This window comes from Anopheles ziemanni, chromosome 3, assembly GCF_943734765.1.
Source record: "Anopheles ziemanni chromosome 3, idAnoZiCoDA_A2_x.2, whole genome shotgun sequence".
Taxonomy (NCBI): domain Eukaryota; kingdom Metazoa; phylum Arthropoda; class Insecta; order Diptera; family Culicidae; genus Anopheles; species Anopheles ziemanni.
Genome location: NC_080706.1, coordinates 940,934 through 963,790, shown reverse-complemented (window position 1 = coordinate 963,790; position 22,857 = coordinate 940,934). Strand labels below are relative to the sequence as shown.

General features: G+C 47.9%; 2 protein-coding genes across 2 annotated transcripts; both read left to right on the top strand.

Moving 5' to 3' along the window:
* The first annotated feature begins 6,839 nt into the window (after positions 1–6,839).
* Positions 6,840–7,340, top strand: LOC131288230 (uncharacterized). Its single transcript, XM_058317346.1, has one exon. The coding sequence runs from the start codon at positions 6,840–6,842 to the stop codon at positions 7,338–7,340; it is 501 nt and encodes a 166-aa protein (XP_058173329.1).
* A 3,353-nt stretch (positions 7,341–10,693) lies between these two features.
* Positions 10,694–21,403, top strand: LOC131288708 (chitin synthase chs-2-like). The gene is made up of 9 exons (XM_058317879.1): positions 10,694–10,770; positions 13,559–13,794; positions 13,921–14,415; positions 14,513–14,703; positions 16,179–16,718; positions 16,786–17,050; positions 17,120–18,722; positions 19,974–20,121; positions 20,189–21,403. Exons 1-9 carry the CDS (start codon positions 10,694–10,696, stop codon positions 21,401–21,403), a joined length of 4,770 nt encoding a protein of 1,589 aa, XP_058173862.1.
* Positions 21,404–22,857: the final 1,454 nt, after the last annotated feature.

The following is a 22,857-nucleotide window of genomic DNA, read 5'->3' as shown; positions in this document are numbered from 1 at the left end:
AGCTTACGAGCATACGTAAGTGCTCGTATCATAAATTAACTTTCTCAGCAAACCGTAAAGATGTGATTAATATCATTGAATCTGTTTGTCCTGTGGTCAACCCGCTGCTGGAGCGATTCGGTTGTTTGCAGGCGCTTTCAGCCATGCAGAGTTAGCCGATCTCTTGAGCACGTGGCCCATGCTGGAGTGGTCTACTCGGTGTTCAGTTTTCAGCAACAACACACACACACACCCAGAGCCATGCAGAGAAAGAAAGAGTGGTCTCGGGACAATGCAACTTCATTATGGAGTGCGATCGGCTTCACGTGGCGCGTAATTTCCTTCTGAATGGGATTCGTTTTGAAAGACATTTTCAGGCGACATTACGGCAATGTAACTCGGCCGTCCCACCCGAAAAACCAATCCAAAAGCAATTCTACCCCGCACTCCTGCGCACCCAACCCAAAAGGCTACTGCATTACTTCGAAGCGTGGGGGGTGGAAAAATCATCCCGCAAAAAAACCATGGAAACGGACGTACATGTCGGGCAACACACGTAACGGAATCGAAACGAAATAACAACACACACACACACACACACACACACATCAGTATCAGCCGAGGGATCCGAGAATCCACCGGCACACCAATTCCCGGTACTGTTGATTCAATATCGAACCTCCCGGACCAGCGCTGCCGGGGAGCACCTTCGGATGGCTTCGGAAAACCCGCACGGCGATACCGCAAAGCATTCCAACGAACGTTTGTATGCACGGGCATCAGGAAACCAAAATAATGGAGACCGTTTGATTGAGTTTTGCAAAACCAATTTTCTCACCCTTCCGGTTCGGTTTGATGCGGTTTTCCAGCAAAAGGTCCTCGGCACCCAGGACCACTGCTGACGGAGTCCTACGGATTGGGTCCGCATCGTCCAGGACAAGCAAGAGCAAGCCTCCAAACAGTTTCGATAAACACTGTCCGGAAGCGGGAATCATAGATCCCTCATGCACGACGACGATACGGTGTCACGGAGCCGATGCGATGAAATCCATCCTCGTATCCAAATCCACAACAAGCCCTCTGATCTACTCCTAATCTGAACCATAATCTGGCCGACCTTCCCTGGTCAACCGGTTCGATGGCATCGATTAAAACGCAGGACACCGCACGATAGGCTGTCCGCACGGAGCGCACGGAGATGCGGGAGAGATTAAGGACCTTATCGACCTCGCAAGCGAACAAACGACGGCATATAAGGATCTGTCCGGTTTCTTCTCAGCAATAGCCTCTAATTGGGGTGCAAATATTTGGCCAAAAGATGCCAAATGTGATCCTACCAAACACTGGCACGTTTTAAACAATCCTTCGGAAACCCGACAATCGCCACCGGGAACGGAGGATGGCTCCTTCGTGCTCCCTGGATAAGGTTTCACTCGACCGGTATGTTTAATCGTCAGATGTCGCTTCATTAACCCGGTGTTGTTTACCGCTCCAACCTGCAACTGAACAACTAAACCGACGACGGCGGCGGAAAGCGGGCCTTTAAATCCTCCCAAATCGGTCCATTCGCAGCTCATATTTCATTGCGCCAATTTCGACATGCTCTGCGGGCTTACGATAGCATCATCTGCCTAATGCTTCGCCTTCTTGAATCAACAGTCGAATGAGAGGCCAATCGATGATAGCATATGCGCCGCATATGCACCTATCGTCTCGCCATCGAACCAGCTCTTGGCATTCAGCCTTCATTGCGGCATCTTCATGTGGGTGAGAGTGAAAGTGGAGCCCGCTCGGTAAAACTCGGTTCGGTAAAACAATTCGTGCATGAAGCACACGGGCAGCATAAAACTAATAAGTGGCCCAAAACCGTAAGGTGTAATTGCACAACCGTGTTGTTATGTTTTCACCGCCAATTGTTTCAAGTTATTAAAAAGTGCAAGCTGAACAAATAAAAGGAAAATGGGCGCTTAGTCCTACGTATCGAGTTTGTTCAACCATTATTACAAATGATCAGTAAGGCATTATTTCGCTTTTTTAAAGTGTTGTTTACTTTTTGTATGAGAACGTGACGAGAAAACTGACAGGTACCGTTGTAAATCGGGATGCTCTCATATTATCGTTACGTTAACAAGTTGAGATTGGAATAAATTAATTGAAAACATTAAATTATGAATTTAAATACCCATTTCAAGCCATGAAATACTGAACATACGTATAGTGCAACTAGGAGGCTTGTAATATATTTAGTAAGAACGTATTTAATGCCATGAGAAAATCAATGAACACATATGAAGCTTTTCAACGAAATGAAATATAAAAATGTTAGATTTCGTGACCATTTGCGTCCCTTAACTTAATCCTCTTTATCCCTTAATATCTTCGGAACATTTATCGTCGGTCACAGCAAATGATATCTTTGCATGGTAACGAAATCAATTATTTCACTTTCGTTTGGCTTTTGGCGCTACGTTTGCTGTTCCTTATACCTTCAAGGCAATCCGGAATGGGACATAATTTCCTTGTCACAAACAACAATTGCACCAGAAAGTGAACGGTACTTTTGGGACAACTCGTTCTTTAACCAGTGCCCGTTTAAAGCAAAAGTTGTCCACCGAACAACAGAAAACAAGCGATCCAGAATGGGCCCAACCTCGAACGGCGAACGGTTTTCTTCTGAAGGCTTTCTTTCTTTTACTCCCTTTTACTTTCACGGGGTGTGGTTTGATAGTTCGATTCTTTAGTTGGCCTCCGCGATGCCAGCCGAGAAGGTCATCCGCTTAGCAGTCGAAAAAGAAAGAAAACGAAAGCCAATTCATTTGCAGCCCTCAAAACAGAACCATGCCGTAATCATCTGACGCAATCACACGGTACGAAATCCACGGATCGCCGTCCGTCCGCCCGGCGATTGTTGGAGCAACGTTTCCACTCCGGAAGGGGTGGCCAGCTGCCACTTTACATATATTCCACCTCTAACAGGGCTTCAAACTTTTCCAGCCCCAAGCCTCCGCAGGCTGATGTGCAATCAATGAAAAACTACTCCTGCCCCGCTGAAGCAACCAACCCCCAAGGGGGCGGGTGGGTGGGTGGATCCACAGTAGCCAGCATTCGCACTCGGGAGAAATGAAACAAAGAAGAGGAGAAAAAAGATGGCAAGATCAAACACGCAAATGAAACAAAAGCAGCATAAAACACAAATCAACCGCAACACAGCACGCGCGTCGCAATACCGCGCGAGTGTACACGATGGTCAATCATTGGCCGTGGAGGCTCGTTTCCCGCACACACGCCATGCTGGAACGGACAGACAGACAGGCAGGCATGGCACATCGAAGTAAAGTAAGCCGCCACGGGGCATCGAAACGAAGCTGTTTGAACTTTGTAACAACTTTAAACTGGGCTTTCCATCGACGCGGTTTAATATCGCAACTTTTTCGACGCACCAGAAATACATGATTCTTCGAGGGAAATCTTACAGATAGCTCGTATGTATAAAAATACCTAAATCCAATAATGTTTTTCGTACCTTTTACATGCAGCGTTAATGGTGGTAAATTAATCGGATCATTCGATGTTGGATCGTTTTCTTGAAGGACGTGTGTGTTTCAATTCTCTTAAAATGTTTCTAAAACAAAAAGTTGCTAGAAGGCCCCCATTGGATAAAGCTAAACGCCACGTGGTAAATCGTACCACCTTGTAGGTTAAAAACGAAAAAGTATCCAACGGATCGACAAAGCCAAGCTGGAGACTCCATGCAGCATAACCGTCGATCCATGTGCGCGTGTGAGGAAGCTTGGAACAAGTTTGCGAGAGGCAGTTTTCTGCTTCAATGCATAAAAATCGCATAGATTCACATTTCTCTACTCATAGCGACAGCAACATGTGCACAAACCGGCCCCCAATAGTAACCCCACTCCGGTTTGGCTAGTTGCAAACCTTTGGCGTATGCTACCCCCCATAAACGCTCCTTCTCTCATACACATGGCATGAGGTTCGTGTGGGGCCTTTAAAAATTTCAAACCTACCGAAGGCAAACATACATACGCTCCTTTCATAACAATCACTCACAACAGGTGGGGCGGGGGAACGAAGCCTGGGGGAGGTGCTGGTGTTGGCCATCGATTATGGTACAACGACATCTCGTGGCTCCAGTGGTATGCGTGCGATGGAAAATCGGCGGGTAGGGAGCCTGTCGGTTACATCGGAGTCGTGGGGTTGATTCGGTCGAATTTTGGCCCCAATTTAATCAGTTTCAAATTAGTGCTCCACTCGAACGGTTCGCGTCGGCGTCGTCGGTGCGATATCAAACGTGCCTAGCAAAAACCCGCACGAAACGTGCAGACCCGAAATCCTTCGGCTTCGCGACCTGATTTTACACCGACAGGTAAGTTTTTCTGTCAAGGAAAAACCCCCCCGCTCACCGAAGGGAAGTTATGGAAGCTGGTGTGGTGGGTGGTGTGGAAAAAAAAAGACCACAACGAAGTCGTGTACCGAAAGCAGCGCCTCCAAAGTGTTCAGATCTCGTCTGAACGACGGTGATCTATGTGCAAGTGATAAATATTTCGTGCCATCGTGAGCGATGCTACCTTTTTTCAAGCGGAATTTTGTCTTCAACGCTTCTCCACGTACCGAATCCAATCCGGCGAGGCCAATCAGATCAGGATGCCGGGAAAAATTGATTTCTTGTTACCGACTGTCGTCGTGAAACTTCAACGTAGGAATCGGGGGGCAAAGGGCGACATTTTAGGTGGCCAGATATGACCTACGTGATTGGTCGTAGCGGTCGTCGCCTCCAGTCTCCAACCCGTAGAATATCGCGACAACATCACATCACCCCACACTGCCCCTCACAGCATCTCAGAGACACACACACCCTCGGCCAGTTCGTCAGCAACACAACAGTTGATATGGTTTCATGTCACAGTGGTTTCTGCGCTGCATTGATTCATATCGGTTCATTGGAGGCCGAGCGGGTGTGGGTTACCCACCTGCGCAATGGTGGCAAAGGTGGAAAGCTCAATTTCTCATCCATAAATCAGGGCCACAGACGGTTTCCACCTCACACACACACACACACGCACACACACCCTCGCCGGAACGGAAATGAAAAACGTTTCGTTTTATAATACCTCATCCATCTTGCCGACGAGATTCTTTCTGGTTTCTGGAACCGTACGTCAGGCGAGACCCCGGGTCACCGAACTAAGGGGTAATTTGGAGCAGTACCTATACCGTCCGCAACGTTCTTTTCCGAACCATTCGGTTCTGCCTTGCCGTTGACGTGGAAACAAATCAAATGCCCAACGGTGCATATGATTAATTTTACCTTCGATTTCATCGAACAACGACTCCCAACCCTGGCAGCCAGGGTATCGAAAATAAACGAATATTTTGCCAGAACTGAAATCGAAAGGGTAACCAACCGTCACAATGTTGTTGCCGTCAAAGGGTTCCACGCCACGCCGAATTACCATACCGACCGACTCGTCAAATTCGCTTCGAGCTCCATCGAAGGGTGTTTTATTTTGAAAATATTGACGAATTCGTCACCATTCGCAGATGCACTTGCGAAAACTATAAAAGGAGTGACAAATTTATACACACACACGCGCACACACAGCTGTGACGCCAATTTGGATCGGGGGTCTGGAATTTCTGGTTCGTTTGAGCCATTCGTTGTAGAGTTGTCAAATGCAAGTGCGTGACATCGACCGAATGTACTCCATTTGCAAGTGCTTAGCCCCGGCGAGAGTAGTCAACGCCGGTCCTGCGCCGGTTCGGTGATGTGATCATAAAAGTAAATCTTTGGCCACGATAATTTACGATACCACACTGACAGCGACTGCCACAAAGCTCGTTACTTCTAGGGTAGATGCAAGTAGATGGTGCTCGGTTTCCGTACACATCACGAACCAACGCTGGGAGAACGTCGGCGCGGACGGAAGGGCCGGTAGTGCAATGGTGAAACAAGATTCACTTTACTTCTCCATCATAAATTCAAATTTTATTTCCAACACTAGCCTCGACGCCAGCTGGAGCTTCTCCAGGGGAGTCTCCAGCGGAGGGAACTTCGAATGCAACCGATTGCGAAAAGATGTCGGAGATGGACTTTGCTCCTCCGAAAGTTCCGGCCCGGGGCGGGTTCATCGTCGCGAGGCTACGACCGTTCGCACCATTCCACTCTGCTCGATCGTAAATAATTTGACATTTTGCGTTAGAGGCAATAAAACTAAGCGCCACTGCAACGGCTGCCATGTCAGCCATCGTCTTGTGGTCTCGTAATGCCCGCTCCAGTCTCCTGAACAGGCGTCACGTGCATGAGGCCACGCAAACGGCACGAAGGGCTCTAACTCTCCGACAGACTGCTGGTAAAACCAGCAGCGACTGTCCCCGGACTGCATCGCCTATGATTGATCTGATTTTCGTGTTACCTTCACCATCTGAAACCCGGTCACCAACACAACTGGTCTCAACCAGGACGGTTCGTAGAGCCCGGGGGGGGCTATCGGTTCGGCACGCGAGGAAGTGGCATAATTGCGTAATATCGGAAACCGACGGACTCCGGTCGACGGCAGCGAGCGCTCAGAAACCGGTTCCACACGGCATGCCCACACTTCAGCTCGAACGGTCGTTGCTCGTGCTGAATGAACTTTCGAATACCGACCGACCCCAATGCCAGGGCTGCTTTTTTGCACCGCGGTTTGCTTGCCCCCCTTTTGCGCCTAAATTTAGTCTATTAGGTGTCACACGACGGCCTCCATCCTTGATGGTGGTGCATTATCTCATCCATTTCATCGGTTCTTTCTCCTTTCGCGTGTCTCCTCGGCAGCCATCGCACGCACACGCCCCCCCAGGTCGGCAAGATGCTGAAGTTTGCTGCCCTCGCCACCGCCGGGCTGCTGTTCTGCGCGGTCCAATGCGTCAAAGTGGACTACTACGGCTCGCTGTACAACCCGAAGGACGAGCTGCACGCACCGTATCGCAGCGCGAAGGAGGACAAGCAGGACTTTAGCAAAATTCCCGGCGAGCCCGGCGTGGACTACCCGATCTACCATGAGGTGCCGCACACCAGCTTCCACTGCGGCAACGTCCCGGCCATCCCCGGCATGTACGCCAACGTCGAAACCGGCTGCCAGGCCTACCACACGTGCCACGATGGGCGCGAGGGACACCAGGGCGCGTCCTTCCTCTGCACCAACGGCACGCTGTTCAACCAGAAGGAATTCGCCTGCGACTGGTGGTACAACGTGAAGTGCGAGGAGGCCCCCAGCTACTACCATCTGAATGCCGACCCCGAGCACAACCCATTCACGCCGAAGCGCAAGCCAGAGGACGAGCACCAGAAATTCCTCATCCACGTTTAGGATGCACTCTGCTGCCTGCGCGAGGCTTCCAACGTCTCGTCGAGATTTACTTGTTTCTTCACTCATTCACTCACTTGTTGTTACTTTTGTAAATAATTTCTCGGAATAATACAATTTGCTATAAAACTTTTCATCAAACAAGCGCCTTTTCTTACGCCTTTCTTAGTTACATTGTAGTTTGATATTAGACTCCCTCTTTACACCATTCATTCTACTCAGCATGAGTTTTCTTAAAGTATTTAAAGCATTACATCACAGGTTCGTGGTTCGACTTCTGCAACACAAAAACCATGTTTAAAAAACCAAGGGAATGCGCAAATGCAGAAAACGAGCATTAAAAAAACACCATTGGCAGCTTGACATCAAAGGAATTCATTCTACTGCACTTATGATTTCAGATTTTTATACATTCTATTGCCCTGATGTTTCGGTTGTTTTCAGCGTGTTGGAGTGCAGGCAGCAATAAGAAGAATAAAGCCGAACCGCACAAAACAGAAAAGTTAAATTTCCGCGGGAAACCCACCAAAGCTTCAGAACACCAGCATTCACCAGTGGGCATTAAAAACCAAATGTCAGGAAAAGCGAGAAAAAAAAGGCCAACGGTACATTCCAAGACCTTCCGATTGCAATTCACATCGAGTGAATTTGCAGCCGGATGCCAGATGCGGAGTGACTGACGGGAGCTCAAAATCAAACATGAGCCCGTTCCGGATAAAAGCGCCTGAGAGTAAAATACAATTTACAACAACATGATACATTTCAACAACCCCTCCCAGCCCCGCTGATCCTCTTCCCACCAACCGCTTCCTATCGTTTCGACAGATTTCCACCGAATGCGAGGCCAGCTCTTTCATGCTTCGGTGCAAATGGCCCGATATTAATCGAGGAATGAGTGGGTTTCATGTGCCCTATTCTGCCCCTTTTTGTAATCATGGCGCACAAATTGGACTCCCTGCGAAAAGTGTTGGTATAAATTTTCATTAAACTCGCACCCAAGTACGCACGAAAAACGAATGCACAGTAATGCAGGTTGCACACTGCACCGTGCATAGCATAGATTTTAGCTCCGTTCGACCGGTTCGACCGCCTGGTTTGAAACTAATCCCGGCAAAAAGTAAAACACCATAACTCAATGGCATGAGTGTAAATCGATTTGTAAATACCGAGAAAATGGTACTATCATCGTTTGTTTTAATAATTAATAAATTAGTGTTTATTTTACGACCGCACCGCAACGGGCCCGCACGTTAGCCCGTGGAACTTTGTGAGAATGTGGTATGGGAAACGTGCATTAAAATTAAGCGCGTACATATATAACTATGACACCTCTCGCGACATAATTCATCGTCAGTAGAATACGTTAAAATTAGCACCCATTCTAGCAGAAACCCGTTGGACAGTCCCGATTTTGTAGAAGACATTCATGTATCTGGCCAGGAATGGGATAAGTGACAGATGGTATCCTAGAATAGCCCTAACCCTGTGCACAAACGGCATGGTACTGGTCAGTTCCCGGGCATGGGTCGTTTACATTACATTTACGTTCGACTTTTACAAATTTCACGAGCATAAGAGGGAAAGCAAAACGGTAGAGAGAGTCTTTTAGCAGGTAGAAACATTATGTTTTTATTATAAAACAATTGTGTCTACCAATACTGGATAGGAAACAACATGTTAAGAGCTCACGAGAGTTTTAGTTTGCGGTGGTTTACTTAACAAGCCTTGACGTCTCCCTTGCCCGGTTTCCAAATTGACTGGAAAACCAGGATCGAATCCAATGTGCACCTGATCACACTGTCCAAAGTTCCCTCGTTGTATGTAAAACCACTCCCCTTTTCGAAACCCTCTTCGCCCAGAGCCCTTTCCTGAGCCAGTTGGTTGAATTTCCCACTCGCTCCATTACCGTTTTATGATTGTTTGTGATACACTTCCGGAAAGTGTAAATATAGATGCAGTCGAAAACAATTCCTGGCAGCTCCCTACCATATAATCAGGGAACTTTCGTACCCAACACACCAGCAAAAGTTTGACCCAACTTTCTGGTTAGTTAATATGAAAATTTATTTCCGTTACTACCCCCTGCCCTCTGGTTCAAGATCAACGATGTCACCGGGCTGCAGTAAACCAACCGGGAACAGCCCTTAAGAGAGGGTCATAAGAGGGGGGGTCTTGCATATAAAGCAAAAGGGGGTTACTTTTATGATACAAAGCTACCAATTTACATCCAACCCTAAGTCAAGGAGTAAGTCAAGAGGTCGGTGATACTATCTGACTGAAGCTGTGATTTTGTTGCTTCAGAAGTATAATCAACAGGATTGTGCACGTTGTGACACATGTTTAAAGAGTTTGATGACCAAACAATGCTAGGAACGAAACGAACATGATTGTACTAATATAATTTACAAACAAGGTTAGAAAAACTCTTTGAAAGCAGCATATTTACCCAGCCAAGCACATAGCCAAACAAAAGTACAGCACGTGATATTTTATCTCTGGCGCTTTGACGAGCCGACAAGGTAAGATAACGACACTGGTGTTGGCATAACGGAAGCCGTAAATGCAGCAGGTGAGCACTTTCTTCGCGGAATTCTTCGTGCAATAGAAAGAGAAAGCACTTTTCTTATGAATGCCATGCCTAACTTGTTGCATTCACTGATCTCCGATAAAGGTAACGATGGCCACAGGTTAGCAATCTAAGGGAAGTAATCAATTCCATCCAGGTTGATAAGCGCCAAGTACTTCCCCGATGGATGCGGTCAAAACAAACAATCCCACCCAACGGTCCCCATCGCACTGCTTTAGAGGATACTTTAGTAGGTGCTTCGGGGTGGGCTTTTCTTTTTTCCGCCGCGAGTTTGACAGCGAACCACAAGAAGTCCCATTCCGTCACAATCTTGTCCACAATCTAGTGAAAGAAACACGTAAAGTGCATTTAATTGATAAGAAACTAACGACGCGACTGACTGATTCTGTTTCGCAATCAGTTTCCGCCCACTATCTCTCGGAACTGTTCAGTCGTTCTTCGGCGTTCGATGTGATCCAATCGATGGTTCTCAAGAGTTCTCGCGAGTTTAGTTCTACGACCAACAAATATAGCTTCAAGTAAAACGGTTTCACTCGAAGGAACTGTGATCATTACCGTGAAGCCAACGAGGTTCAATTTTCCCGGAAAATTGTTTGATAAAGTTATGTGTTTATCGATGCAACCCGACTGACCGTCGCTACGTTTGTGTATCGTCATATACTTTTCCCACCGACGGGGGCATCCCAAAATTAATTTGTCTTCAAGTGGAAGACGCAAGTAGCAAGGTACCGTCTATCGTGCCGGAAAGCGTGAGCCAAACCACGCCACGATGAAGAACAATTCTCCCATGAACTACTTCACCGAGTCGTCCGAGGAGGACGACGAGGAGACGGTCATGATCAAAAAGTACGTAAAATGAAGCAAACTTTTGTATTCATTCTCTTTCCTACAAAAAACCGATCCACGACGCTTCGCTGACGTGGCATTCCATCGAGCTTCTTTCGGTCCTCTTAAAATCATCCCTCCCGCTTGAAAGCCGGAAAAACGTAAGGATGGACGCGAAAAAATATGATTCAGTTTTAATAAAAATTGACTCAATTGAATATTCAATAAGAAATTTTCCTAATAATATGTTTTTTCGCGCTCCACTTCGCCACTGGGAAGGTGGGCGGTACGACAAAGTTGGAGCGCTTCGCATCGCAAACCACCTTCAGACCAGTGCAGACCCCCGATGGAACGATGAAAATATCATTACTAAGGATAAATGCGGGGCGAATGGACGAAAAAATCGAACCCACCAACCGACCGCACCGTCGGGGAGGGTGGAGGATAGCGGAAGAAAAAGTCTGGTAGCACAGAAAAGAATATGTATTCAGATTTATGGAAATCCGATCATATTTCGCGAAAGCGAGTTTTCCTTCAATTATCCTCATCTGAAATCGGTTGCGAAAACGTGTGCGCACCGACCACTGTGGGGGGGAGGGGGAAGCACGGTGTGCTAGAAACGGGTGGTAAGAAAAATAAAATGGCGAAGATGGTGATGTACTCGTTTAATGGAATTATGATGGAAGCATCCGCGCGCCTCCAAAGTGTCCCGTAATCAGAGGCCGTTACAACGACAACGATGGTTCGTTCGTAGTGTGGATGGCGCTGTTGCGTGTTGTTTGCCTCAAGTGGTCCAATTGTGATTGCTCTACCCCCTCTACCCGAGGTCTCTTCTTCTCCCCGCTTCCTTCATTAGCAAGAGAAACACTCGTACTTTGACCATGATACATGGAGAATGGTGTACAAAACGAGTAATTGGGGCCTGTTGATCAACCTTGTTTTACAGTATTCAACTCCTTGACCAGTAGTCGAGATAGTAAGTGTTCTGTGTTCACACCGACAGAAATAAATATTTGTCGTTCATAAAATACATGTCCACAACGACGTGCCAAAGAAATGAGTAATTGTCAACAGCACTGAAGGATCGTTGCTCAATCGTTTGCACGGTTACGGCATCGTAGAAATCGAAAAAGTGCTTTGCTAAACAACATGAAAAACCACCCCGATTCTTTGCACAACACAAAAGGTACCGCAAACCCCATTAACGAAGCCCTACTTAGCTACATTGTTGCTCGAAAGCGACGAGGCTTTTACTAACCCCGGAAGTGGCCATCGACTCCGGCGCCGTGAAAGCCATCGGCATTCAAGACCTTTACCGTAAGCAGCTGCGGAATTCTTGAAATCGAATTTCAAACATGATCCCCCAACGCATTCACCGGCACCGACACCCCCAACGTTCGTGGGGGCGCTGGGTGGGAAAATGGCGGCGAATGAATCATGAAAACAACACGCAGCCGTCACCCGTCATACATCAACCGAATTTTGATGTGAAAAAGCATCACCGTTAACACGCGGCATGTGGAGCGAATCTTGGGCGCTGGCATCGACCACCATTATTCCTGCCCAACGATGCGCACTCATACGCACTTTCGCCTCCGATTCGAAACCCTTCACACACTTACCCTCCATTGTGGGCTTCTGACGTTTGCTCATAACGCCTTTTTTCGCGATAAAGGAAACAAAATTGCTCGTGTTAAAGGTTGCGCTGCGTTTGGGTGCAAGTAAATAAAAGAACCTCCCCCGCTACGTTCGGATTGACGACTTGCTGGTCGACTGGTTTAGGCTTCCGGTGGGCTCCGCGGAACTCACCTTCCCGAGGGCGCAGGTGTTGTGCGAAACAAAAATCCCACCCTAGCCGCCGTCAAACCTTTCCCGACTCGGTGGCAAAAGGCGCGTGTTGTGTGGTACATCGGTTCTAGTCACGAGTAAACAACGTTTCGCTTTTACATGCATTGATTGGAAACATTTTCTATCGTACCGAGGCTCCCGCGCTCCCTTCCCACGATAACCTTATCAATCAATTTGATTTTTCATTTCTGCCCCCAACAACGCGGGCCATAACTTTGTGCGTATGTAGGGGATGTTTTTGTTTGCACGCCGAAAAAAACAAGTAAAGCTGCGGATAGGACGCCATCGAGACTCTTGGTGTATTTCACGACTCCATCCCAAAACGCTTTTCCTTGTCGAGATCGCTACCTGTCAGAAAACTTCCACAAAACTTTGCCAAATGCCCGAGCGCTTCCGGAGATTCGCATGAATTCGCCAGACTAAGAACCATCATGTATCGAACATCGCGATTAATTGAAGTTTCCTCCAGCTTGGCGAATGTGCACAAATGGGCGAAACAGAAACAGTGGCACAATATCGTTTTCCTGCTCCGGATGTCATAAATCAATCGGCTCATAAATTTTACGATGCGATCATCCAACGCAGAGGATGTCCCTCCATCCCGACTAATTGCGAGTTGTAGTCGTCGGGATACGGCTTCCGGTCAGGCAGTCAAGTGTTAGTCGCGTGCAATGCTCGGGTTGACTGCAATCGATACTCACAAGACCGAAGCTTTTCGTTGTCCACATGCTCCACGATGCCGGCCCGTCTCACACAAACACCGCACCGGCTGCTGTGAAAATCCTAACCTGTGAGGCTATTAAATTTATCACCACCGATGTAGTCTAATTAAATTGTGTTTGATGTTTTGATTAAGAATACGCAAAAAGGGTCATCGGAGGAAATCCCGGATCCAAAGCGCTCGTTAGACTAACCGACTGACCAATACAATCGAACCTCACCCTTTCTGGTCGCTTTGCAGAGTGCAGCAGGACAACAAACTATGGGACTCGTTCCAGGACCCGCCAATGCCGCAGACATCCGGTTCCGCCGTCAGCCGAGAGTACCTGCTGGTATTCATTAAGGGTCTGAAGGTGTTTACCTACATCTTCGTGTTTCTGGTCATCCTGGCCAGTGCGTGCTTTGCGAAAATGTCCTTCCTGCTCATGGTGTCCAACATCAAGGATGGGGCCAAGAATCGTTACTGCGACGTAAGGCGTGAGTAGCATTTCCCCTGCCACGAGGGTTGTTGTCTTCGAGTTTAACAGAACTATTAGATGTGTTCTTTAAACGACCGCTTCGTTTGTTTTACTTCGTTCACATTTATATTACTTACCTTCGTAGAACCCGACAAGCAGTTCGAAGCGTATATTCCTCGCGAGCAACGGGTCGCCTGGATATGGGCGCTCGTGTTTTCCTTCGCCGTGCCGGAAATCGGTACCCTGATTCGGGCGGCTCGCATCTGCTTCTTCAAGAACATTCCCCGTCCGACCTGGGGCCAACTGCTGTTGGTCGCCGTTATGGAGGGATTCCACGTAATCGGCCTGGCAATGCTGGCCTTTCTCGTCTACCCCAGCCTGGACGTCGTGAAGGCGGCGATGCTCACCAATTGCGTCTGTCTGGTTCCGGCCATCTTGGGCTTGATGTCTCGCTCACCCAGGGAATCCAAATTGGCCTTCAAGTATTTTTTCGACCTACTGGCGATCAGCGCCCAGCTCACCGGGTACGTCGTGTGGCCTCTGCTTAACAATCAGTTCGAACTGTGGTTCATCCCGGGCGCCATCTTTCTCGTCTCCTGTCACTGGTGGGAGAACTACCTTTCGCAGAAGAGTCTATTCCGTGAGTACTTTCCCGTGAGCCGCATGGCCATCAGACGCAATTATACCAAACCATCCCAAACACATCAAAGCCACATCTCATTTGTGATACATTGCAGGACCCGGTGCCCTGCTGGCCACCGTGCGCGAGAAATTGACCGACTGCCGCTACCAAACCTATCTCCTGATTGCGCCCTACAAGATAGTACTGTTTCTCGGTGCCGCTATTTTCCTCTCGGAACAATCCGTGGCCGATTTTTTCGGACTCTTCGACAGCGGGTGGGGCAACCACACAATAACCGTCCGCGAGGTATGTGCATTTTTGCTTGTCATTTTAAGATATCTATAACCGCTCAATTTTTATGGTACCACCACACATTTGTCCGACCAGTTTTTTGCGCCCAGCGTTTTGTGGAAACGTGACTATATCGATACTTCTCGGATTATCTTCATACTGTCGTTTGGTGGATTTTCCCTCGGTGTTTTTGTGCTTCCTGTTCCTGGCCATATCCTTACCAAAACGACAATAAATGCTACACAATGACCCATTCAATCTCGTAGTCGCCCTTATGTTGAATACAGCATTGCACGGTTTGTACCAGATAAAAAGCAGCACTGCGGAAGGCACTTATTGTACTCAGTGTCTAACTCTAGTATCGGGAACCGTGCTGCTGTTGTTAGTCCATTTTTTGTTAAGTCGTTAGCTAAACCTTTTCACTAACTGTCAAGTTACTGTAGTCTATTTGTCGGAGGATTGCACACAAGGCGCATAAAAAAGCTTCCCAAAGATTGTTTGAAAATTTCCGATATTTTCATAGTAATCCCAAGAAACTTGTGCGAAACACTGTTCTGTTTTATACATTCGTTGGAACGTTCAAGCTCCTGAAAGATCAGCCAGAGAACCCTTTCTCATGTTCAAACGATGTGGCTCAATTCATCAGGAATTTAAATCAATCCCCATTCTTTCTGCTATCCACTTTAAAAGAATGTTACAAACTCCACGAGTCGAGCAATGCGCTCGGAATTGATTCCATAAAAAACGCAACACATATTTTGCAACGATGGATGCAAGGCATTAACGAGTGTTTGTGCAAGGGACGATGCCTATGAAACCCGCTTTTAATTACTGATACCCACTGTACTCCAATTGTTTGCGTAGTGACGCCCCAAAACAAATCGCAGGATAATGGAAGCCAACGCCAATTTTTGCAATTGTGAGGGGTGAAAAAATTATAACCTGTAAAAAAGCATCATAATTTCACGAGAAGCAAACTTTAGCAACAATTTTATGTGCTGTAATTATCCCCTTCGTCGCATTCACCCCGTGCGCACACACCCCGGACGGTTGGCGATCACATTAATTGATTGTGCAAGTACTTTACAGCCGCAAAGCGAATGAAATTACTCGTCAAAACTGGGCCCATTGCCGAACAGATGATATTAAATTATAGCCCACTGGAAACTGACTGGCCATGGCCGAGTGCGAGTTGACGGAGTGGGACTGATATAAAACTCGAGACTCAACATTTCCCACATTTCCAATTGATCATCAAATAAAATTTTCAGCGAACGACAAAAAAATACCGCACAGAATTCAACAGACTATCGTTATAATCGCTCAATGCTGGGTGCACAATCGTTTCTATTAATTAATTCATATCGTTTAATTGGCATTAAATTGAACCATCATGCGTAACCATACCACCAGCCCAGTGCTGCGGCTTTGGCCACAACAGAAATCCATCAACATGATGTTGCAAATTTGTATTCCCTTCTTTTTTTCAGATGGAAGCCGTCCTGAACGAAAAGTTTCCCGACCTTTCGTCCATTACATCCGACCTGGAAGAACAGCAAGTGTTCCCCGCGAGCAACGCCATCATTTGGACGACGGTCACCCACGTCCTGTGCTCCTACTTGTGCTACATTTTCAGCAAGTTTGCGTGTAAAATTCAAATCCAAAGCTTTTCCATGGCTTTTCCCATCAATCTGACCGTGCCGGTGACGGTGACGCTGCTGCTCGTCTTCTGCGGACTGCGAGAGGCGGACGTGTGCGCCTTCCATAACATCCTACCGGATTACATCTTCTTCCGGATGCCACCGATCTATTATCTCTTCGATTATGTCGTGAACGAATTCTCGTGGTTGTGGTTGCTTTGGTTACTTTCTCAGACGTGGATCACTCGGCACATCTGGATGGCCAAAAGTGATCGAAACGCATCGACAGAGAAACTCTTCGTGACGCCAATGTACAACAGTCTCCTGATAGACCAGAGTGTCGCTATGAACCGGCGGCGAGAAGATCAAGAAGATTTCGTGAAAAAAATTGTATGTTCCTTCGCCCTTTACAGTGTTGGAACTTTCTTTTTCACATTCGATTATTCATTCATTACAGGATATGGTAAAAGTCAAGGATACGGAAAAAGCGAACGAAATCGATGCAAAGGCACACGAAGGAAAGGATGATACAATCAAACCGTACGATCGCATCCCGCAAATTTTCATTTGCGCAACGATGTGGCACGAAAACAAAGAGGAGTTGATGGAATTCTTAAAGTCCATCCTGCGACTGGACGAGGATCAGTGCGCTCGTCGAATGGCGATGAAACACATCCAAGCGAATAAGGATGATATCGATCCGGACTATTATGATCTGGAAAGTAAGTATAGAAGCGGCGTGGGTTGAACAAATGCCTCCACTGACACTACAACTCATTTTCCATTACAAGCACACATTTTCTTCGATGATGCGTTCGTGAACGACAAGTCAAAGTGCGAAAGTGCCGACGCATCCCCGTTGAATGTCTACGTCAAGGCACTCATCAACCATATTGAAGAAGCCGCCCTTGAGGTGTACAAAACCAAGATGCGCATCTACTCTCCCACCAAGATCGTCACTCCGTATGGTGGTCGTCTCATCTGGACACTACCAGGGCGGACGAAGATGATTGCGCACCTGAAGGACAAGAACAAGATACGACACAAGAAGCGTTGGTCTCAGGTGATGTACATGTACTACCTCCTCGGATATCGGATCATGCAACTCAATACGTCGCCGGAACGGAAGATGGTGATCGCCCAAAACACTTACCTGCTCGCCCTCGATGGTGATATCGATTTCCAGCCGAATGCAGTCTCGCTTCTAGTCGGCCGGATGAAGGTCGATCCGGACCTTGGAGCGGCCTGTGGACGAATTCACCCGGTCGGAGCGGGGCCGATGGTTTGGTATCAAATATTCGAGTACGCCATCGGCCATTGGCTGCAAAAGGCCACCGAACACGTGATCGGTTGTGTGCTGTGCTCTCCCGGATGTTTCTCTCTGTTCCGTGGACGCGCGCTGATGGAGAACTCGGTCATGAAGAAGTACACCACGAAGTCGGACCAGGCTCGCCACTACGTCCAGTACGATCAGGGTGAAGATCGATGGCTGTGCACGCTTCTACTCAAGCAAAAGTTCCGTGTCGAATACTCGGCCGCCTCGGACGCTTACACTCACGCCCCCGAGGGCTTCAACGAGTTCTACAACCAACGCCGTCGGTGGGTTCCATCTACCATTGCTAACATCTTCGATCTCCTGGCCGATGCGAAGCGCGTCGTTAAGACCAACAACAGTATTTCGATGCCATACATTGTCTACCAGTGCATGCTGATGTTCGGAACGATCCTCGGACCGGGCACAATCTTTCTCATGATGGTGGGAGCGTTGGTAGCCGTGTTCCGTATCGACATCTGGACTTCCTTCCTATGGAACGGAGTCCCTCTGGCGGGGTTCATGGCCATTTGCTACTGGATGGAGCAGAAGTACCAGCTGATTGCGGCCTTCTTCATCTCGGCCATCTACTCGCTGGTCATGATGGCCGTCCTTGTCGGTATCGTGGTGCAGGTGATGGAGGACGGTATCCTTGCTCCCTCGTCTGTGTTCTTTCTCGCCGTCGCACTGCAGATCGTCATCACTGGCGTGTTGCACCCGCAGGAAATGGAAGCGCTTCCGGCCGGCCTGGTCTACTACATCACCATCCCCTCGATGTACATGTTGCTCGTCATCTACTCCGTGTTCAACATGAACGACGTTTCGTGGGGCACTCGTGAGAATCCGGTCGATGCCGCCAAGAAAGCACCCCCACCGACGGCACCCCAAGGGAAGATGCAAAAGTTGCTCGGATACCTCAAGTCACCGGACAAGGAGGAGAACGGCTCGATCGACATCTCCATAAACGGCCTGTTCCGTTGTCTGTTCTGCACGCATCCCAAACCGAGCGCCGAAAAGGAACAGATTGCTCAAATCGCTGCCTCGCTCGGTGAAATAAGTCTGAAAATGAAGGCACTAGAAATGTAAGTACACACTCAGTGTGCCGTGATGCCGATGCACACCGCAGAGGCTACTGGGATGTTTTCCTGCGTCCCTTACCTTGTTAACTGATTTGCCTTTCCAATTTCTCGTTCACTGAGCGCGAAATGAGTTTCAATTAAATTAAAACACAATTTATATTCCGTTCGGTGCCCGACGCTTCTCCCTTCTTCGCTGTTTCACACTTCTGAACATATCTCAATCAATTTATGCATATTTCATTCGAGACGGGAGAGCGGATGGATAAAAAAGGGGCACGTATTTGTTTTCATTCATCTGCCAATGCTGTAAACACGAGGTTGAAAACGCATAGAATCGGTCCGGCCTTCACGGCGTTAGGGGAACAACTGCCTCAAGCGATGATCCTGTGATCCAGTTGTGATAATGCTTTCCGTTGCACCATTGCACGCTCATTTTCAACTCCTAACGAGACCCATCCCTGCAACCAAACGTCATAAAACCTTAGGGGCAGGCAAGTCAGATAGCAGTTCATGATGGGTTTTGCGTCGGCGTCTACAATTTTACACCTAATTTCAAGCAATACACTCCACCCAACGCATGCTTGTATTTTTGTAATCTCCCAACAACAACAAGCCTCAACAACGGCCACGTGCCGTGGGTGAGGGTGCAAAAGACAAACCGCTAAATGCAATTCCCGTGTTGTCGCGCATCACCAAACACGACGCACGCTCGTTGGCGTTCCGTTTATCACTAGGCGGATATCCTTTTCGTGCTTCTTTTCAACCCGTGCACGCTCTCTACACTCCCAATATTTTTACAACCCAACCGCTGGAACCAGCACGGGGAGCTTGGTCCGTTTAGCAAAGGAGATGCAAAGTATCGCCAGACCCTGCTATCGCTTCGCTAAGTCCTTTAAAACCTCGCCCATGCTCGGTCGCTTCCGCAAGACACTTTTACCCAAGGAGCGAGAAAAACCATTGACGCTTGAACATGATCCTAAACACCGGATCGTCTACTCGGGGTTTTCTTTTTCTGCAGCCGACAAAATTCTCCCCCACTTGCCGTCGGGCTGACAGGACCAACATTATCCCATGCTCCTTGAAGCGCATCAGAATATGCCTTCGATTCGAGCGAATTGGATTTTCCTGTCTTTTTTCAGTCGACGTTTCGCTGCTCGCTGCTTTCCTCTTCGGTGTTCCTCTTTTGCTCGGCTTATATTTAATAAAATACCCCACGGTACTCACTCAGGAGAGGGATGGTATTTATTTTTTCAGGAAATTAACCGGTGGCGTCAGCGTAATGAGATCAGACGACGAAGATGACGACATCGGTAGCCTCGAGGGTAGGGGCCCTTCGTCGCCTTCGTCCACATCCGGGGCCGCTTCGCCGATTCAAACGGTGAAAAATGATTCGCTCGAAGAGGTACGATATCGTGGGAGGTTCAACGGTCTCTGCATGATTAAAATAATTAATTTTCTTCCCTTTCCAGCCCGAGAAACAGATCAACTACCTCCCGGATTGGCTGTACGATGTGGACCTGAAAAATGGCGACACAGAAACCATCTCCGCAACGGAAGAGCAATTCTGGATCGAGCTGATCGAGAAGTACCTCAAGCCGCTCGATCTTTCCGCAAAGCAAAAGGAAGAGATGCAGTCCCAGCTGAAGACGTTACGCGATCTGGCGGTGTTTGCGTTCGTGATGGCAAATGCGCTCTTTGTGCTCGTCATCTTTCTTCTGCAGCTGAAAAAGCAAGAGCTGCACATCGAGTGGTGGTTCAATGTGAAGAATAAGATCAGTTTCGACGAGAGCACGGTGGAGATTATGATCCGCCGGGAATACCTGGAGCTCGAACCGATCGGTCTCGTGTTTGTGTTGTTTTTCGGTCTGATCCTCGTGATTCAGTTCATCGCCATGTTGATGCATCGATTCGGTACGATATCGCAGATCCTCGCCTCGACCGAACTCAACTGGTACTGTTCGAAAAAGGCAAAGGATATGTCGCTGGATGCTGAGCTACGCGAGAACGCAGTTGAGATCGCCCGTCGTCTGCAACGTCCTAAACCACAATGGGATGAAGAGGATCTGGAAGATGAACAGAAGGCGATAGGACGGCGCGACACGATACACCGGATTCTGTATCAGCACAAGAACAAACAAGACTGGAGCAATCTGGAGGCGAACTTCAAACGCAATTACTACAAGGAGGGAGAGTTAGACCTGGGTCGTCGTCTAACACTGAGCCGCAAGACCCTGAATGTGCTCGATACACGACGCAAGTCGATGGCGGAGCAAAGAAAGATCCGAAAATCCATCATCCGAGGCCAAAATCCATACGACACCACCGGAGATCTCTGGTACCCGGATGAGGCTCCAAGCCAGCAACCTTCTCCGCGATCGCGAGGACCCGGTGGCTCGCCGGGAGGAAGAAGCTTTGGCCAGGGAATGAACCAATCGCCTCGCTACGATGGTAACGGTGGCCGGAAGCGAAGTGGCAACGGAGCTCGACAGTCCGCCAACAGTGGTTTAGGTGCCGGAGGACGCACTAACTTTGCCTACCAGGTGGACGATGACTTTGACGATAACTTTTCCGACGAGGACCCCCGTGATGCTATGCAGTACCGTCGACCGACGGTTGAAATGGAGATGGCCGAACGTGCGAACCGACCTACGAAGAATCGGAAGAGCCGTGTTGCCTTCGCCTGAGAAGCGCACGGAGAATAACAAATTACTGCTTACGAGGTTCCTGTTGAGCTGACGCAAACTTCCGACACTGCTTACGCTCTGGTTTCGGGCGAGTTTGAGTCAGCGCTTCCAAAGTCCGAAACAACGCCGTCGTGCCCGCGCCTTGGCGAAAACTCTTCCCATCCTGTTCGACCTATGCGAGCGCTAAAAGTTGGCAAGCGGTAAGACAACTTTCCACTGCGGCAAGATGAGCTTTATGGGTGGAAAACAAAACGGAGAGACCTCCTTTCGTCCGGTTAGAATGGGTGACGGAACCGGAAGATTATAACCTAACGAGTGGAACGAGCAGTAGTTAAGAGCGCACCGAAGCTACTACCAGCCAGCAGCACCAACGGAACGTCGAGCAGTTTCTCATTTTCACAAACTATTTGACTGCAGGCACGAGATCACGGACAACGTCACCACCAGCGTCAGCAGGAACGATCTGAAGCATCGTTTACCGAAGGGAACGATTTTTCACTGTACGATCCAGGGAAGGAAATTTAATCACTTCTACAAATGATTATCATAATAAACTTTTCTTCTAGAGCAACTGACTGAAATTTGTTACTGGGGGTGGAAGAAGAAAACGCACAGAGGACCTCTGCACTTACCACAAGAAATAGGAAGCTTGGTTGCTTCCGTTCTGTCACTTTTTATCTTTTTTTTTCGGTCGCTTGAGTTTCCCAGCTGACTTTTACAAAATGTTACGACAGCCCGCAGCGGAAGGAACTTTGCTGACTTCACCGGGAGTCATTCGTCCGTGGTGCAATTATTCCGGTTACCCTGCCAACTGCAGCCCTCTTGTTATGTGGTTCCATACAGCTTGCTGTGGCATCGAAGTAAACATAGACCTACTGCAGTGTGGCTTACCAGATTTTTCCTTTTTACTAATTTCAATCTGTATTCAAAAATACGCGATATTCAATTTCATGCAAATTTACTGAACACAGAATGTTCCACGCCCTTTAAAATGTTATTCTAGCTAAGAGCAGTAAAGCATTTTCTATATCCTTCGATGGGCTCATACAATCTTCACAATCAATGCCTTTCAATCAAAACTCCACCTCGGGCCCAAAGCAAGTCAAAGCGGAATAAATGGACGTAACTTTTATGTGACCGATTATGATTTTATGGCACACAAAATCAATAAAAGGCGCTGGATCGAGCCGAACAGAGGCGTGGATTGGATGTGGAAAGCATTTTGTACTAAGTTTATTCCCGGAATACCGAAGAATGCTACCATCAGTTCATTGGATACGGTTTTATTTAGCACTGACCATTTTTCCACTCACTTGGCTCCATTTTTATGAATGATGGTAAATATGAACCTTCAGCTGAGTGATGTCAATTGTGAACAATATGTCAGGCATTGAATATCGAAGTTGAATAATCTGGAATTGTTAAACTCGAGTACCTGTCCGTTTGCAACATAA

Coding starts and splice junctions, on each gene's coding strand:
- LOC131288230 (XM_058317346.1), top strand. CDS start 6,840: ATGCTGAAGTTTGCTGCCCTCGCCACCGCCGGGCTGCTGTTCTGCGCG.
- LOC131288708 (XM_058317879.1), top strand. CDS start 10,694: ATGAAGAACAATTCTCCCATGAACTACTTCACCGAGTCGTCCGAGGAG. Junction 13,795..13,920: donor TCGTTACTGCGACGTAAGGC/GTGAGTAGCATT, acceptor TTACCTTCGTAG/AACCCGACAAGCAGTTCGAA. Junction 20,122..20,188: donor AAAATGATTCGCTCGAAGAG/GTACGATATCGT, acceptor TTCCCTTTCCAG/CCCGAGAAACAGATCAACTA.